Genomic DNA, 12,856 nt, shown 5'->3' with positions numbered 1-12,856 from the left:
TCTATAAACAGCATATGAGCAGACCTTTATTTTTACAAATTCCTTTTTGACAACCTTATTTTTAATTGGCAAATTTGGTCTACTTGCCTTTTTTTTGTGATTGCTTATATATTTAGGATGATTTCTACTACTTTATTTTCTACCTCTTAATGAGTCTTTTTGTATGCTTCTGCTTCTTTGCTGCCTTCTTTTGGACTTTAAAAAAAATTACAAACTTCCCACTAAGCCTTTGGAAATAGGCAATTTCTTTTACTAACTATTCTTCCAATGTTAACATGCACACTTAAAGTCTTAAGTTAATAAAAAGAGGAGAACGCATGACCATTTTTTCAGATCTTTTTTTTGTGTGTCATCATACTCTTTTGACAACTTATAAAAAAAAAACTATGGACATTATCATCAGAAAAACTGAACATACACAAAGAAAGCTTGAGTATAATTTTAAAAGTTCTCTAGACTCTCTGAAACGTATCCATTAAGAATCCCTAAACTGCATGCATGCTGAAATATCCTAGGATGATGGCAGGTGCCGAAATATCATAGGATAATATGATGTTTCCTATGATATATCATAGGAACAGAGCTCAAATCTTAAAAGAAAGAGTAATGGGTACAAAATGACCATGATAAGGGGTTGAAGGTGACACAAGAGTATTCAGGACCAGGACTAGGGTGACGTAAGGCACCTAGGGTGCAAAATTTAAGGGTCATTACTTGCACAACTCTGAGAATGAATGGTTCCTGAAATTCTGTGCCCTAGACACCTGACTTGTCTCACTTTAGACCCAACTCTGGTAAGATGACATGTGCTTTTTCTTGCAGTGGGAGCCATGGTTTAGAAACATTAATAACAGCCAGAATGCCAAACCTCTTTCTATCTCAGCCTCATGATATGAACTCCTTAGATAAAGAACTGGAATGCTTCAAGTTTGTTCAAAATTTAAGTCAGTTATACAAAGAGGTAAATAAAGACAGAGGCTACAATGGGCCATCATGGTGACCCCAGTCTTCTGCCTAGTTCAAATGATGATTTTCTTCCCTGCAAAGTATAACCTTCCTTTATCAAGCTCAACGGATTTGATTGAATTTCCTTATGAAGGGCTTTTTCTTCAATTTATCTGAAGATCTTCATCCCCTGCTGCTTCAGACCTTACCTCATCCCTATCCTCTTGCTACGACACTAGGTCCATCTTTCTTTCCAGGGTTTCATCTCTTTAAAAGGGCTAACCAGGTGGGAAAGTAGCAGCACCAGATCCAAGATGGTGGCCAGCAGGAGACTGATGAAGGAGCTTGAAGAAATCTGCCAATGTGGAATGAAAAACTTCCAAAACATCCAGGTTGATGAAGCTGATTTATTGACGTGGCAAAGGCTTATTGTTCCTGACAGCCCTCCATATGATAAGGGGGACTTCAGAATCGAAACCAACTTTCCAGCAGAGTACTCATTCAAACCACCAAAGTTCACATTTAAAACAAAGATCTATCATCCAAACATCAGTGAAAAGAGGCAGGTCTGTCTGCCAGTAATTAGTGCTGAAAACTGGAAGCCAGCAACCAAAACCAACCAAGTAATCCAGTCCCTCATAGCACTGGTGAACGAGCCCCAGCTTGAGCTCCCCCTTCGGGCTGACCTAGCTGAAGAATACTCTATGGACCATAAAAAATTCTGTAAAAATGCTGAAAAGTTTACAAATAAATATGGGGAAAAGTGACCTGTGGACTAAAATCTCCCGCGATTGATTCCAGCAAGTGTGAGCAGAGACCCCCGGACCATAAAAAATTCTGTAAAAATGCTGAAAAGTTTACAAATAAATATGGGAAAAAGTGACCTGTGGACTAAAATCTCCCGCGATTGATTCCAGCAAGTGTGAGCAGAGACCCCAAGCAGTGCATTCAGACACCCCACAAAGCAGTACTCTGTGGAAAATTGACACATGCCACTGGCTGGCGTTAGCTTGTGGCAGTTACTAGCTTTCTACAGTTTTCTTAATCAAAAGTGGTTTAGGTAACCTGTAAAGAAAGGATTAAAAATTTAAGATGTTAAAAAAATAAAAATAAAAAATAAAAGGGCTAACCAGGTTTTCTGTATGTTACCTCAAGTAATAGGGAGTTTAAATATAGGAACACATGTGGAAATAGGGATGGCTGAGGTCTTGACCATATTATCCAGTCTTCTTGAAGGCATAAGGGTACTTCACACAAAATAACCTGCTGGGATTTTGATTGAGATTGCATTTGATCTGTAGATCAAGTTGGGGAGAACTGATATTTTGACAAAAAATGAAATAGATATAATTCTAGCAAAATATATACAAGATCTATATGAGGAAAACTAAACTCTGATGAAAAAAATTAAAGAACTAAATAAATGGAGAGATATTCCAAGTTAATGGATAGGAAGAGTCAATATTGTCAAGATATTAGTTCCTCCCAACTTGATCTATAGACTAAATGCAATCCCAATCAAAATCACAGCAGGCTATTTTGTGGATATTGACAAACTAAAGACTCTAAAGTTTCTATGGAGAGGCAAAAGACCCAGAATAGCCAACACAATACTGAAGAAGAACAAAGTTAGAGGACTGACAATACCTGACTTCAGTACTTCCTGTAAAGCTACAGTAATCCATATGGTGTGGTACTGATGAAAGATGAGACAAATAGATCAATGGAACAGAATAGAGAGCCCCAAAATAGACCTACATAAATAGAGTCAACTGCTCTTTGACAGAGGAGCAAAGGCAATACAACGGAGAAAAGAGAATCTTTTCAACAAATAGTGCTTGAACAACTGGACATCCTCATGCAAAACGGTGAATCTAGATACAGACCTTACACCCTTCACAAAAATTAACTCAAAATGGATCATGGACCTTATGCAAAACACAAAAGTATAAAACGCCTAGAAGATAATATAGGAGAAAATCTAGATGACCTTGGGTTTGGTGATGACTTTTTAGATACAACCCCAAAGGCACAATCCATGAAAGAAGGAATTCATAAGCTAGACTTCATTAAAATAAAATTTTCTGTTCTGTATTGTCAAGAGAATGAAAAGACAAGCCACAGACTGGGAGAATATATTTGCAAAACATATAGCTGATAAAGGACTCATCCAGAATGTACAAAGAACTCTTAATGCTCAACAGTAAGACAAACACTACCATTAAAGAATAGGCCAAAGACCTTAACAGACACCTCACTAAAGAAGAGATACAGATGGAAAATAAGCATATGAAAAGATGCTCCATATCATATATCCTCAGGAAATGCAAATTAAAACAACAGTGAGTTACAACTACACACTTATCAGAATGGCCAAAATCCAGAACACTGAAAACACCAAATGCTGATAAAGGTGTGGATCAACAGGAACTCTCATTCATTGTTGGTGGGAATGCAATGTAGTACAACTGTTTTGGAAGATAGTTTGGTAGTTTCTTAAAAAACTAAACAGACTTTTATCGTACAATCCAGCAATTGCACTCCATGGCATCTACACAAAAGAATTGAAAATTTATGTCTATACAAAAACCTGCACACAGATATTTATAGCAATTTTATTCATAATTGTCAAAACTTGTAAGTAACCGAGATTTCCTTCAGTAGGTGAATGGATAAACAAACTGTGGTAATGCAGACAATGGAATAGTGCGAAAAAAAAATGAGCTATCAAGCCATGAAAAAAACACAGAGAAAACTTAAATGAATGTTAGTAAGTGAAAGAAGCCAATCTGAAAAGGCTACATACTGTACGATTCCAACTATATGACATTCTGGAAAATGCAAAACTGTAGAAATAGTAAAAAGATCAGTGATTACTAGGGGTGCATGGAGAGAGAAGGATGAATAGACAAAGCACAGAGGATTTTTAGGGCAATGAAACTGCTCTGTATCATACTCTAATGGTGGACACACGTCATTATAAATTTGTCCAAATCTATAGAATGTACAAAACAGAAAGTGAATCCTAATCTAAACTGTGGACTAGGAGTGATAATGATGTGTCAATGTTGGTTTATCAATTTTAACAAATGTACCACGCTGGTGGGAGATGTTGATAATGGGAGAGGCTATATATTTGTGGGGGCAGAAAGTACATGGGAAATCTCTGTACTTTCCACACAATTTTGCTGTAAACTTAAAACTCCTCTAAAAAAAATAAGCTATATTTATCCATTCTTAGAACCATACTCTATTTTATGCATAAACCCAAATCATTTTTAAGTAATTTTAATAAGTATGCTGAATTTTCCAGGTATAACCTCTGATAAATCTAAGGAATATTATATGTTGTGTGGAACTCACCATTTCAAAAAATTATGTTAAGCACAATAAGAATGCTCATGATATTTGAGTTACCACTATGAAATAGCTACTTCAGTCTTCATTTTTAGCTGTCTGCTCATGGTGATTTTACACATAACTGAAGCATCAGATAACTTATTTATGTGCTCAAGCATAATTATAAATTTAGGTTCCTTTTATTTCTCCTTTATTTTGAAATTAGGGAGTTATATTGATTATATGGTACATAGGTTATATAATTTATGAATTTCATTTCAGGAAAGTAAAATGTGTGTTATGAAATATTTGCACAAATAGGAAGTTATAGGATTTGATAGGGTTGAGAATCACTGACTTAAGTTATAAATGTACCGAGCAAAATAAAACATTATAATGACTGTGATTTCATTTCCTTTTATCTCCAGTATCTTTAATTGTTCCCTCTCTAATCATGTTTTCAAATATGTAGAGCTTCCCAAGAAATTGGCAAAATATTTATTCTTCACTATCTGAAGAATATTCTTCACTATTCTTCAATCTAATCTCTTCCTTCCTCTCTTTACCAAAGTATCAACAAATAACCCCCAGGCTGGCAGACCATAATCTTTCTTTGCATGAGCTTCTTCATCTATTGGTAATTCTCTTTGCTCTTAAAACCTTTCCTGATTTATATGACATCTAGATTCTTCTCATTAAAAAACAAGATTTCCTAATTTTTCTTATCTGTTAATGGTACAACCATTTTTTCAAGCTGGAAACCCAGCCATTGTTTTTGACTCCCGTCTATTTCACTAACACTTCCATTCTACCTTGAAAAACTTTGTCCTTAGGTAAGGATATATGAAGCAAAGATGATCCAGAACAAGAGAAAGAAAATCTGTCCCACTCTAGAAATCCAGATGGCATTTAGGAAAGAACAGAAATTCACCCTCACCTGAGTCTCAGCTGGCAAGAGAATGTTGTCTCTCTACTTTGGGTAGAATTGAAACTAAAATCACAGTTCTCAGTCTGAATAAAGATCAACATCCTTAACATGGTCTATAAGGTCTATAAAGATCCTTGATAACATCTTCAGCTTCCTCTCCCCATCTTCCCAGACCTCTGTGCTCCTGCCACCCTAGCCCTCTCATGGGTCTTCAGAGGTGCCATGTGCTTACCTGTCTCAGGCCATCTGCCTGAAAAAGTTTTCCTTATTTTCTTTACCTATGTTTTAAAATGTAGATTTTATTATTATTCTGGCACAGAGAGGCCAACAGATCAGGAGAAATTGTCATTGAAAAGATAGTTTATTACTCACAGTTCCCAAGAGGAGAGGATTCATCATGTCTTGCCACACAGGACCACATGGGGAAGCACCAACATTGGTCAGGAGGCAAAAGGAGCAGGAGGAAAATGTGGGTAAAAAACCTTTATTGTGGTTTCCATGGGAAAAAATAGGTGAGGCAGGATAAATTTTAGGATTGGCTAGTTTGAATAATTTCAGCAGGCTCTGGGGTGTAGAGGCTGTCCCAGGTTGTCTGGTACCTGACCCTGGAGTGATTAGGGCAGGGGAATAGTGGCCCAGAGTCTAAGAACCAGAGAGAAGAGGTGGAGAAGGGGCATTGTGGGCTCTAGATTGGTTGTTTTGTATAGAAAGGTGCACTCCTGGGGCCAGTTGTTCAATATCTCTAGGAATTAGCTAATCTTGAGAGGGACAGTCTCTTGGGGGATCAGCAGTCAGCAAGACCTCAAATGCCAGGACATCAAGAATACAGAAAATAAGAAAATGTAATTAATATAACTTATTAAATCTTTCTCATCCTTCAGTTCTCAGCTCAAATGTCACTTCCTCAGGGAAGCCTTCTATGACTTCCCAAACTAGGTTATTGTGCACTCATAGCTCCTTCACAATTTCTGGTCTATATGATTACTTGATCCATGTCTGTGTTTAACCAAAGTTCTAAACCAAACCTTCTAAGCAAATCAAACGAGGACATATAATCTGTCATTTTGCCTACCTTTGTACCCCTAGTTACAAAAATGGGGCTTGGCACACAACAGTTGTTCAAGGAATATGTAATGAATAAATGAATGATTGAATCTTTCTGGGCCTTAGTCACTGCCACACCAAAATGAAAATACTACAGGGATCTCTTTTACCTTCAAGTTAAATTCCAAAGGTCAGCAGATTACAAACTACTTTTCAAGGAAATAACGCTTGGCAATTAGGATGCTAGGTCAAATCCTAGCTTACACAAATAATATCCCTGATGTGATTCACACATCACCATCATTTATAACAATGTGAGAAAAATGTATTTTTAGATTATTACTAAAGTTTTTTTTTTTATTCCTGACTGCATAACATAGGTGTACATGTTAATTACAGAGTTTTTGTATTGTATTCTGAGTATGGACATAAGAACCCCACACTTTCTTCTCAGTACAGTCTGCTTCCATAGCTGTCGTTCTAAGGTCAGCAGGAATTTGAACTGAAGTCCTATTTGTTGTGAAGGGAAATATTACCAGGGAATTTGCCAACATTCTGCCTTTCCATAGAGATGTCTGTTCATAATCCCATACATGTACAAATGAGAATAAGTTATAATAAATAACGTTTAGTTGTTTTGAAACATTTAAAGATCAACTTAGGACTCAAATATCTCTGCTGCCAATGGGAAGGTTAAATAGTTTGTTTATAAATTGAGTACTGCCTGAATTCTCAACCCATCACCTGATTCTAAGGTGTGTATAGAATTACTCTGTGGGAAGTTTGACAAAGCTTCATAGATAAAAGCTAGAAGAATGTTAGTAAGGACATCATGTGGTAATGATAAAGAGAAATATCCATTAAATGAGGCTGCTGGTCCCAACAATGCCACGTAATTCCTGGACACAATTAAATCAGTCAGTTGGCATGAGTCTCAATTTCCCCATTATTTCCACTTGTCCCACGGAACTCCTTTGATAAGAAACCTAAAACACATTAAAGTGCTTAAAAAGCAAAAGTGCTGAGATCCTCTTATGTAATAACTATTCTGACAATAAAGTGAAGACCAACATTGAGTGCTTATCTACAGGCCACTGTTTTAAAACTTTACGTGAATTAACTCATTGAATATGTTTTACGAAACCCTAGGAAAAACATCCATGAGAATATCACATTTTAAACATGAAGAAATTGAGACAGATAAATAAGTAATTTAATCAAGTCACAGAGAAAGTAAATGGCAGAGCCGGGGCTTGAAACAAGGCAGTCTGGGTCTGGGTCTCGGGCCACATTCTTCTGTGCTGCCTCCCTAGGGGAGAACACATCCTTGGAAGTAGACTCTCTTAAAGGGGCTTGGTGATTGTCCCCTCCCCTGAACCATCAGAGGCTGCAATGCGTTTTCTCTCGAAATTCAGAGACCACCCTGGCATACAGAGCAGTGCCTAACGTTGTTTTTTCATCTGGATGACCTGATGTGGGGATGACTTCATAGAGGTCCTACGCATTCTGCTAACCCCCGACCCTGAAGCAAGACAGACGTCACTTTTCGCTGCTCTTTTTTAAAGAGTTCTCTTCCAAGATACTTGTTTTCTGCTATTTTACCCTTTGGAGATTGATTTCTTTTCCCCTTTAACCTCATTTTTCTGTAATCCATGTCGTTCTCTGAGGCCTCGAAACAAACAGCGACAACAAAAACGAACCATCCCCCACCTCTTTGCTACTCACGGAGGATTTTGCGCTTTAAATTTCATCCAAATCTTCCCTGGTAAAGCAGGGAAAGGGCTTCAATCCCAGCAGTTTTAGGATATGTTCCTTATATGACTCTCCTGCTTCTCAAAATCTCAAACTGAAAAGTTCTAGGTCAGGTTTTTCCTGGTAAAGATTGCTGTTTTCCAGAGACAAGACAGACGGAAGCATGGACGCGGTACCGTTCCTACCCCCATCCCTGCAGTACCGCCCAGACGCGACACACTGGACTGCATTTGTTCCTACTGTCAAACAAGGGCTCCAAACCTAGTTTCAGACAGTGTGACACACAGCAACACTGGTATACCAGGACTTTCTTTCCTGTACAGCAGCCGGGTATACGCAGCTTTCTCTCCCGTCCTCTGGATTCAGTCGCTGCCGTTATGGGGTTCGTAATCGATATCCGGACTGGGTCCCTGAATTCCTTTAATAGCGGACAACGCGCTGAGTCTCGGGTCCCCCCTCCCAATGCAGAAGTGTCCTCGGAAGAACATTGCAGAGCACCCACAAACGACCGCGCCTTGCCCAGCCTAGTCGGGCACGCAGTCTTAAGCCTGCGAACTACAATTCCCAGAGACCTCCGAGACGCGCAGGCATCCCAGCGCTTAGACGTTATTTCCCAGAAGTCTTAGAGCCGATTTTCACTCGCCCCGGAACACATCCGTGTGACGTCATTGGCCAACTGCTGAAAAATGTAAAGGCTGGCGGACTGGGCGGCGGTGCGCGAAGTGCCCTGGAGATGTGGGTGGGCCAGTTTTGGGAGGGTCCCCTAACCTGAGTCGCTTCCTGTCACTTCTTTTTCTAAAAAAGTTATAATTCAAAGTACAGCTTTCGCCCTTTTTCGTTAGTTTTTATTCATTTAACATGTATTTTCCGCGCCTCCTGTGCATTCGTCTTTTCTGGTCCGTGGGCTGTGAGACTGAAAAAAAAAGAGCCACACTAGAAAAGGGGTTTTTATTATCATTATATTAATTCAGCTCATCAGAGAGGCTACGAGCCTTTCACCAACATTTTCCCTGCCAACGCCTTCTCCCGTCCTCGCCCCCCCCCCGACACACACACTCCCACCCACCCACCCACCCTAAAAAGCATAAAGGGATGCAAAGCACAAGATAAGCACCATTCAAATAATCTCTGGACATGTTTGTATATGTTCTTTTAACTTTTTAAAATTTTATATATTTGTATGTTTATATATGCTATATACGGAGAGAGATTATATGTATTATGTTTACACAGAACAAAAATGTTATAGTTTATACTTAAAATGTTTACTATATACATTCATCTTGAACTTTTCCCCATATTAATTAATATTTTTTTACAATATAATTTTTAATGGTATCATCTAAGTACTAACTAATCTTATGCCCTGTATCAGCATTTGTTTGCAGGCTTCCTAAACACCAGCGTTTTTATTTGGAATCCCCAGCAAATGCTTCATACTGCTATTGCAGAAACAACTTTATAAAATTATTGTTAATTAGTTGTGATAATGGCATTATGGTTATGTTTAAAAGGAAGAAAAAGTCCTTATTAGTTAAGAGATACATACTGACAAGTCATATGATAAGATGTCGGAAACTTGCTTTAAAATACTCCAGGAATAAATAAAAGTGGGGAGTAAGGCAGGTATTACTGAACAAGATTGGCAAAATATTGGTCATTCTTCAAGTTGGATGCAGGATACACGGGAGATTACTATTCTATTTTGTATCTATTTGAAATTTTCTGCAGTAAACTTTAAAAAAAAAGGTACACCAGCATTTCTCTTGGAACAGTAAGGCCAACTAATTCCTTCCTGCCTCATGTTCAAGTCATCCTTGGCCACCGCCCAGATGAAGACATTTAAACTCCACTGTCAGCTTAATATTGCTCAGTGATTCCTTTCCCTGGGACCCATCCTCAAATTACTTTTTCCACAGTAACTCTGAAACTAAATAAATCTCAATTTTTCCAAAACATCCCTTCTACTTCCATGCTGTCTCTCAGATCTCACTCTCTTCAGATCTGCTTTGTTATCAAGGTCAGGGATCTTACTCTCCTGAGTCCAAAGACCCTGTGGTGGTATCACAAAGGTTTCCTTTATCAATTTCAAGCACACTGGTGTATTTCTACTACAGATTTCTAAAACCATGTCTCCCTTAAGGCAAAGGCATATTGAGGAGCAAACCATCTGGCTTTTATGCCCCTTATCACTCCTTGTCACTATCACCTTTTCACCTCCTAATTTCTTATACATACATGACTTTGGCATCTGGCCTTTCCCTCTATCTTATGTCTCAGTTCATCCTGAATGACATCAATGTGCCTGACAGAGTAGATGCTCAGTAAATATGAATTGAATCAATCAATATCCACATGGATGAATCATCCAGCAAACATTTTACACTTTTTCAGGAACCCTGGGATCTGGCAGGCAGGAATCCCCATGTCTATGGGTAATGGAGTATCTGTTGCCTGTGCTTTTCCCCTCCCACTGGTGAATCTAATTCTTCCCATTTTAATTCTTTTTCCAAAAGTTCGTCTTCTCCTCTGCCTTTAAAAGGTGTCTACCATCTGCTTCCCACCCCCAACCTTCTGTCCTTCACACTTTTCACACCCACCACTTAGCTTACATCCATCCCAAATTTTCCAGAGATACCATTTCTTTCTACCTCCTGTATGATTTTACTGTCACACTCTTCAATTTTCAATCTCTCCTTTTCTATTGACTCATTTCATTAGCACTTTAAGCAACTCTAGGTAAGTCTCTACTATTTAAAAACATCTTCATTAAACCCACAGGCTACCTTAGGAAGCTAATTCTCTCCTTCTAATATGGCCAGATTCCAGTCCCTTTAGAGTGCTACCTATTTCCTCCATTCTCTTCCTTGCCATCTACTTATTCCATAACCCCTTAAATTTGACCTGTCCCCCTGAAATGCAACTATGTCTACTCTTAAAGGAAAGTTAAAACCACATAGATATCATTTTCACCAATCTGATGGGCAAAAATTCCTAAATATGACAGTGTGGTCTTTGTCAAGGCTGTGGAGATGTAGTCAGTCTCATATGTTGCTGGTCGGGGGGAGAAACCCCATGAAGGCAGGATCTGATAAACTTACAAATCCCTATAACTGAGACCCAGTAATTTTACTTCTGTGGATTTACTTGTATATCTGCACATATTTAAAATTACATACATACAAGGTTATCCATTGAATAGTTTGTAATAGCAAAAGATTGATAACAACCTGAATATCCTCCATCATGGTATTGGCTAAATAAATTATTGCCATACATACAATGACATACTATGCAACTTGTGATGGTTAATTTTATGTGTCAACTTGGCTAGGTTATGGTGCCCAGTTGCTTACTCAAACACTAGTCTAGATGTTTCTGTGAAGGCATTTTGTAGCTGTTGTTAATATTTACTATCAGTTGATTTTAAGTAAAGTCAATTACACTCTGTAATGTGGGTGGACCTCATCCAGTCAGTTGAAGGCCTTAAGAGCAAAAACTGAGGTTTCCGATAGAAGGAGGAATTCTGCGTCAGGACTGTAACAGAAATTTTGCCTGAGTTTCCAGCCTGTTGGCCTGTTCTGGGGGTTTTGGACTCAAGAATGAAACATCAGCTCTTATCTGAATTTCCAACCTGCTGGCCTGCCCTACAGATTTCAATCTTGCCAACCCTCATAGTCATGTGAGCCAGTTCTTTAAAATGAATCTCTTTCTCTGTATCTGAATCCATCTCTCTCTCTCTCTCTCTACACACACACACACACACACACACACACACACACACACACACACGTTCTGTTTCTCTGGAAAACCCTGAATGACACACAGCTATGAAAAAGAATGAGGACACTTCTATAGGGAAAGAGTTCCAGTATGTGTTTTTTAGTGAAAAAAAAAAAGCCAGGTATATAGCAAACTATGTGTAAAAAAGGAATTGAAACAAGTATGTGTATTTATATTTGTTTTTATCTGCAACAAAACTCTGGAAGGATGCACGAAATAATTAATGTGGTCACTTGGGGACTCTAGATACAGATAGGGGTGGGAGTGACAAGTTTTTCATTGTACTTTTTTAAATACGTTTGTGACCTTTAAACCATGCTTATACCTATTCAAAAACAAATTCACTGAGGACTCGTCTAATCTCTTAATTGCTAAGTATATTTTTCCTGGTACAAATCCTAACTCAGTAACATGTATACCACACACCAATCCTCTCTTGGAATTTCCACATCTAGCTTCTGAGAGATTTACCTTAACTTACGTCTCTTTCTTGGGCTCTTCTCTGTGTTTCTTGAATAAAGACATGCTCCAAAGTCGTCTTAAGCATCTTTCCTCTGGCTCTCTAGTCTCTTTTTCTGCTGCTGCTGCTGAAACAATTATCTCCATTTACCAGATCTGCATCTCCACACAGAGCCTTCCTCCTGAGCTCAAGACAAGCATTCCGAGTCCTTTCAGACCCATATCAATACTCTGTTGGCGTGACAAACTGTGTTCTAAAGGGAACTCATCATGTTCAACCCAACTTTCTCTGCTGGTTACCATGTTGGGTGGTATCCCCAACCCCAAAGATGGCATTTTGGTTGTCATAATAACTGGAGAGTGCTACTTGAATTTAGTGGGCAGGAGTCAGTGATGTCAAGCATTCTCATATGTCTGGTGCTGTCTGGCACAATAGGAACTATTCTACCCAAATGCCAATACGGTAATGACCCACCATCTATCCTGAGGCAGGACATTAGATAGAGAAAAGAATGGGAGGAGAAAACCTGGTTATTTGCAAGTGGAAAAACCAGTTACCCGAGGACATAGACATGCACATGTGCAAAGGTGGCCACAGGAGACAAA

At 38.6% G+C, this 12,856-nt stretch overlaps 1 protein-coding gene across 2 annotated transcripts; it reads left to right on the top strand.

Annotated features, from left to right (window-relative positions):
• The first annotated feature begins 1,259 nt into the window (after positions 1-1,259).
• LOC103598060 (ubiquitin-conjugating enzyme E2 L3-like) lies at positions 1,260-1,712 on the top strand. Of its 2 annotated transcripts, XM_008581969.1 has the most exons (2): positions 1,260-1,288; positions 1,388-1,712. In XM_008581969.1, exons 1-2 carry the CDS (start codon positions 1,260-1,262, stop codon positions 1,710-1,712), a joined length of 354 nt encoding a protein of 117 aa, XP_008580191.1. The 2 variants fall into 2 exon arrangements, with proteins under 2 accessions (XP_008580191.1, XP_008580190.1); XM_008581968.1 differs by having other exon boundaries at positions 1,260-1,712.
• The last annotated feature ends 11,144 nt before the right edge of the window (positions 1,713-12,856 follow it).

This window comes from Galeopterus variegatus, unplaced genomic scaffold (assembly GCF_000696425.1).
Source record: "Galeopterus variegatus unplaced genomic scaffold, G_variegatus-3.0.2 Scaffold2496, whole genome shotgun sequence".
NCBI lineage: Eukaryota > Metazoa > Chordata > Mammalia > Dermoptera > Cynocephalidae > Galeopterus > Galeopterus variegatus.
This window is presented reverse-complemented; position numbering and strand designations above follow the sequence as displayed.

Excerpts from the sequence above, each read along its gene's own strand:
- LOC103598060 (XM_008581968.1), top strand. The coding sequence starts at position 1,260 with ATGGTGGCCAGCAGGAGACTGATGAAGGAGCTTGAAGAAATCTGCCAA.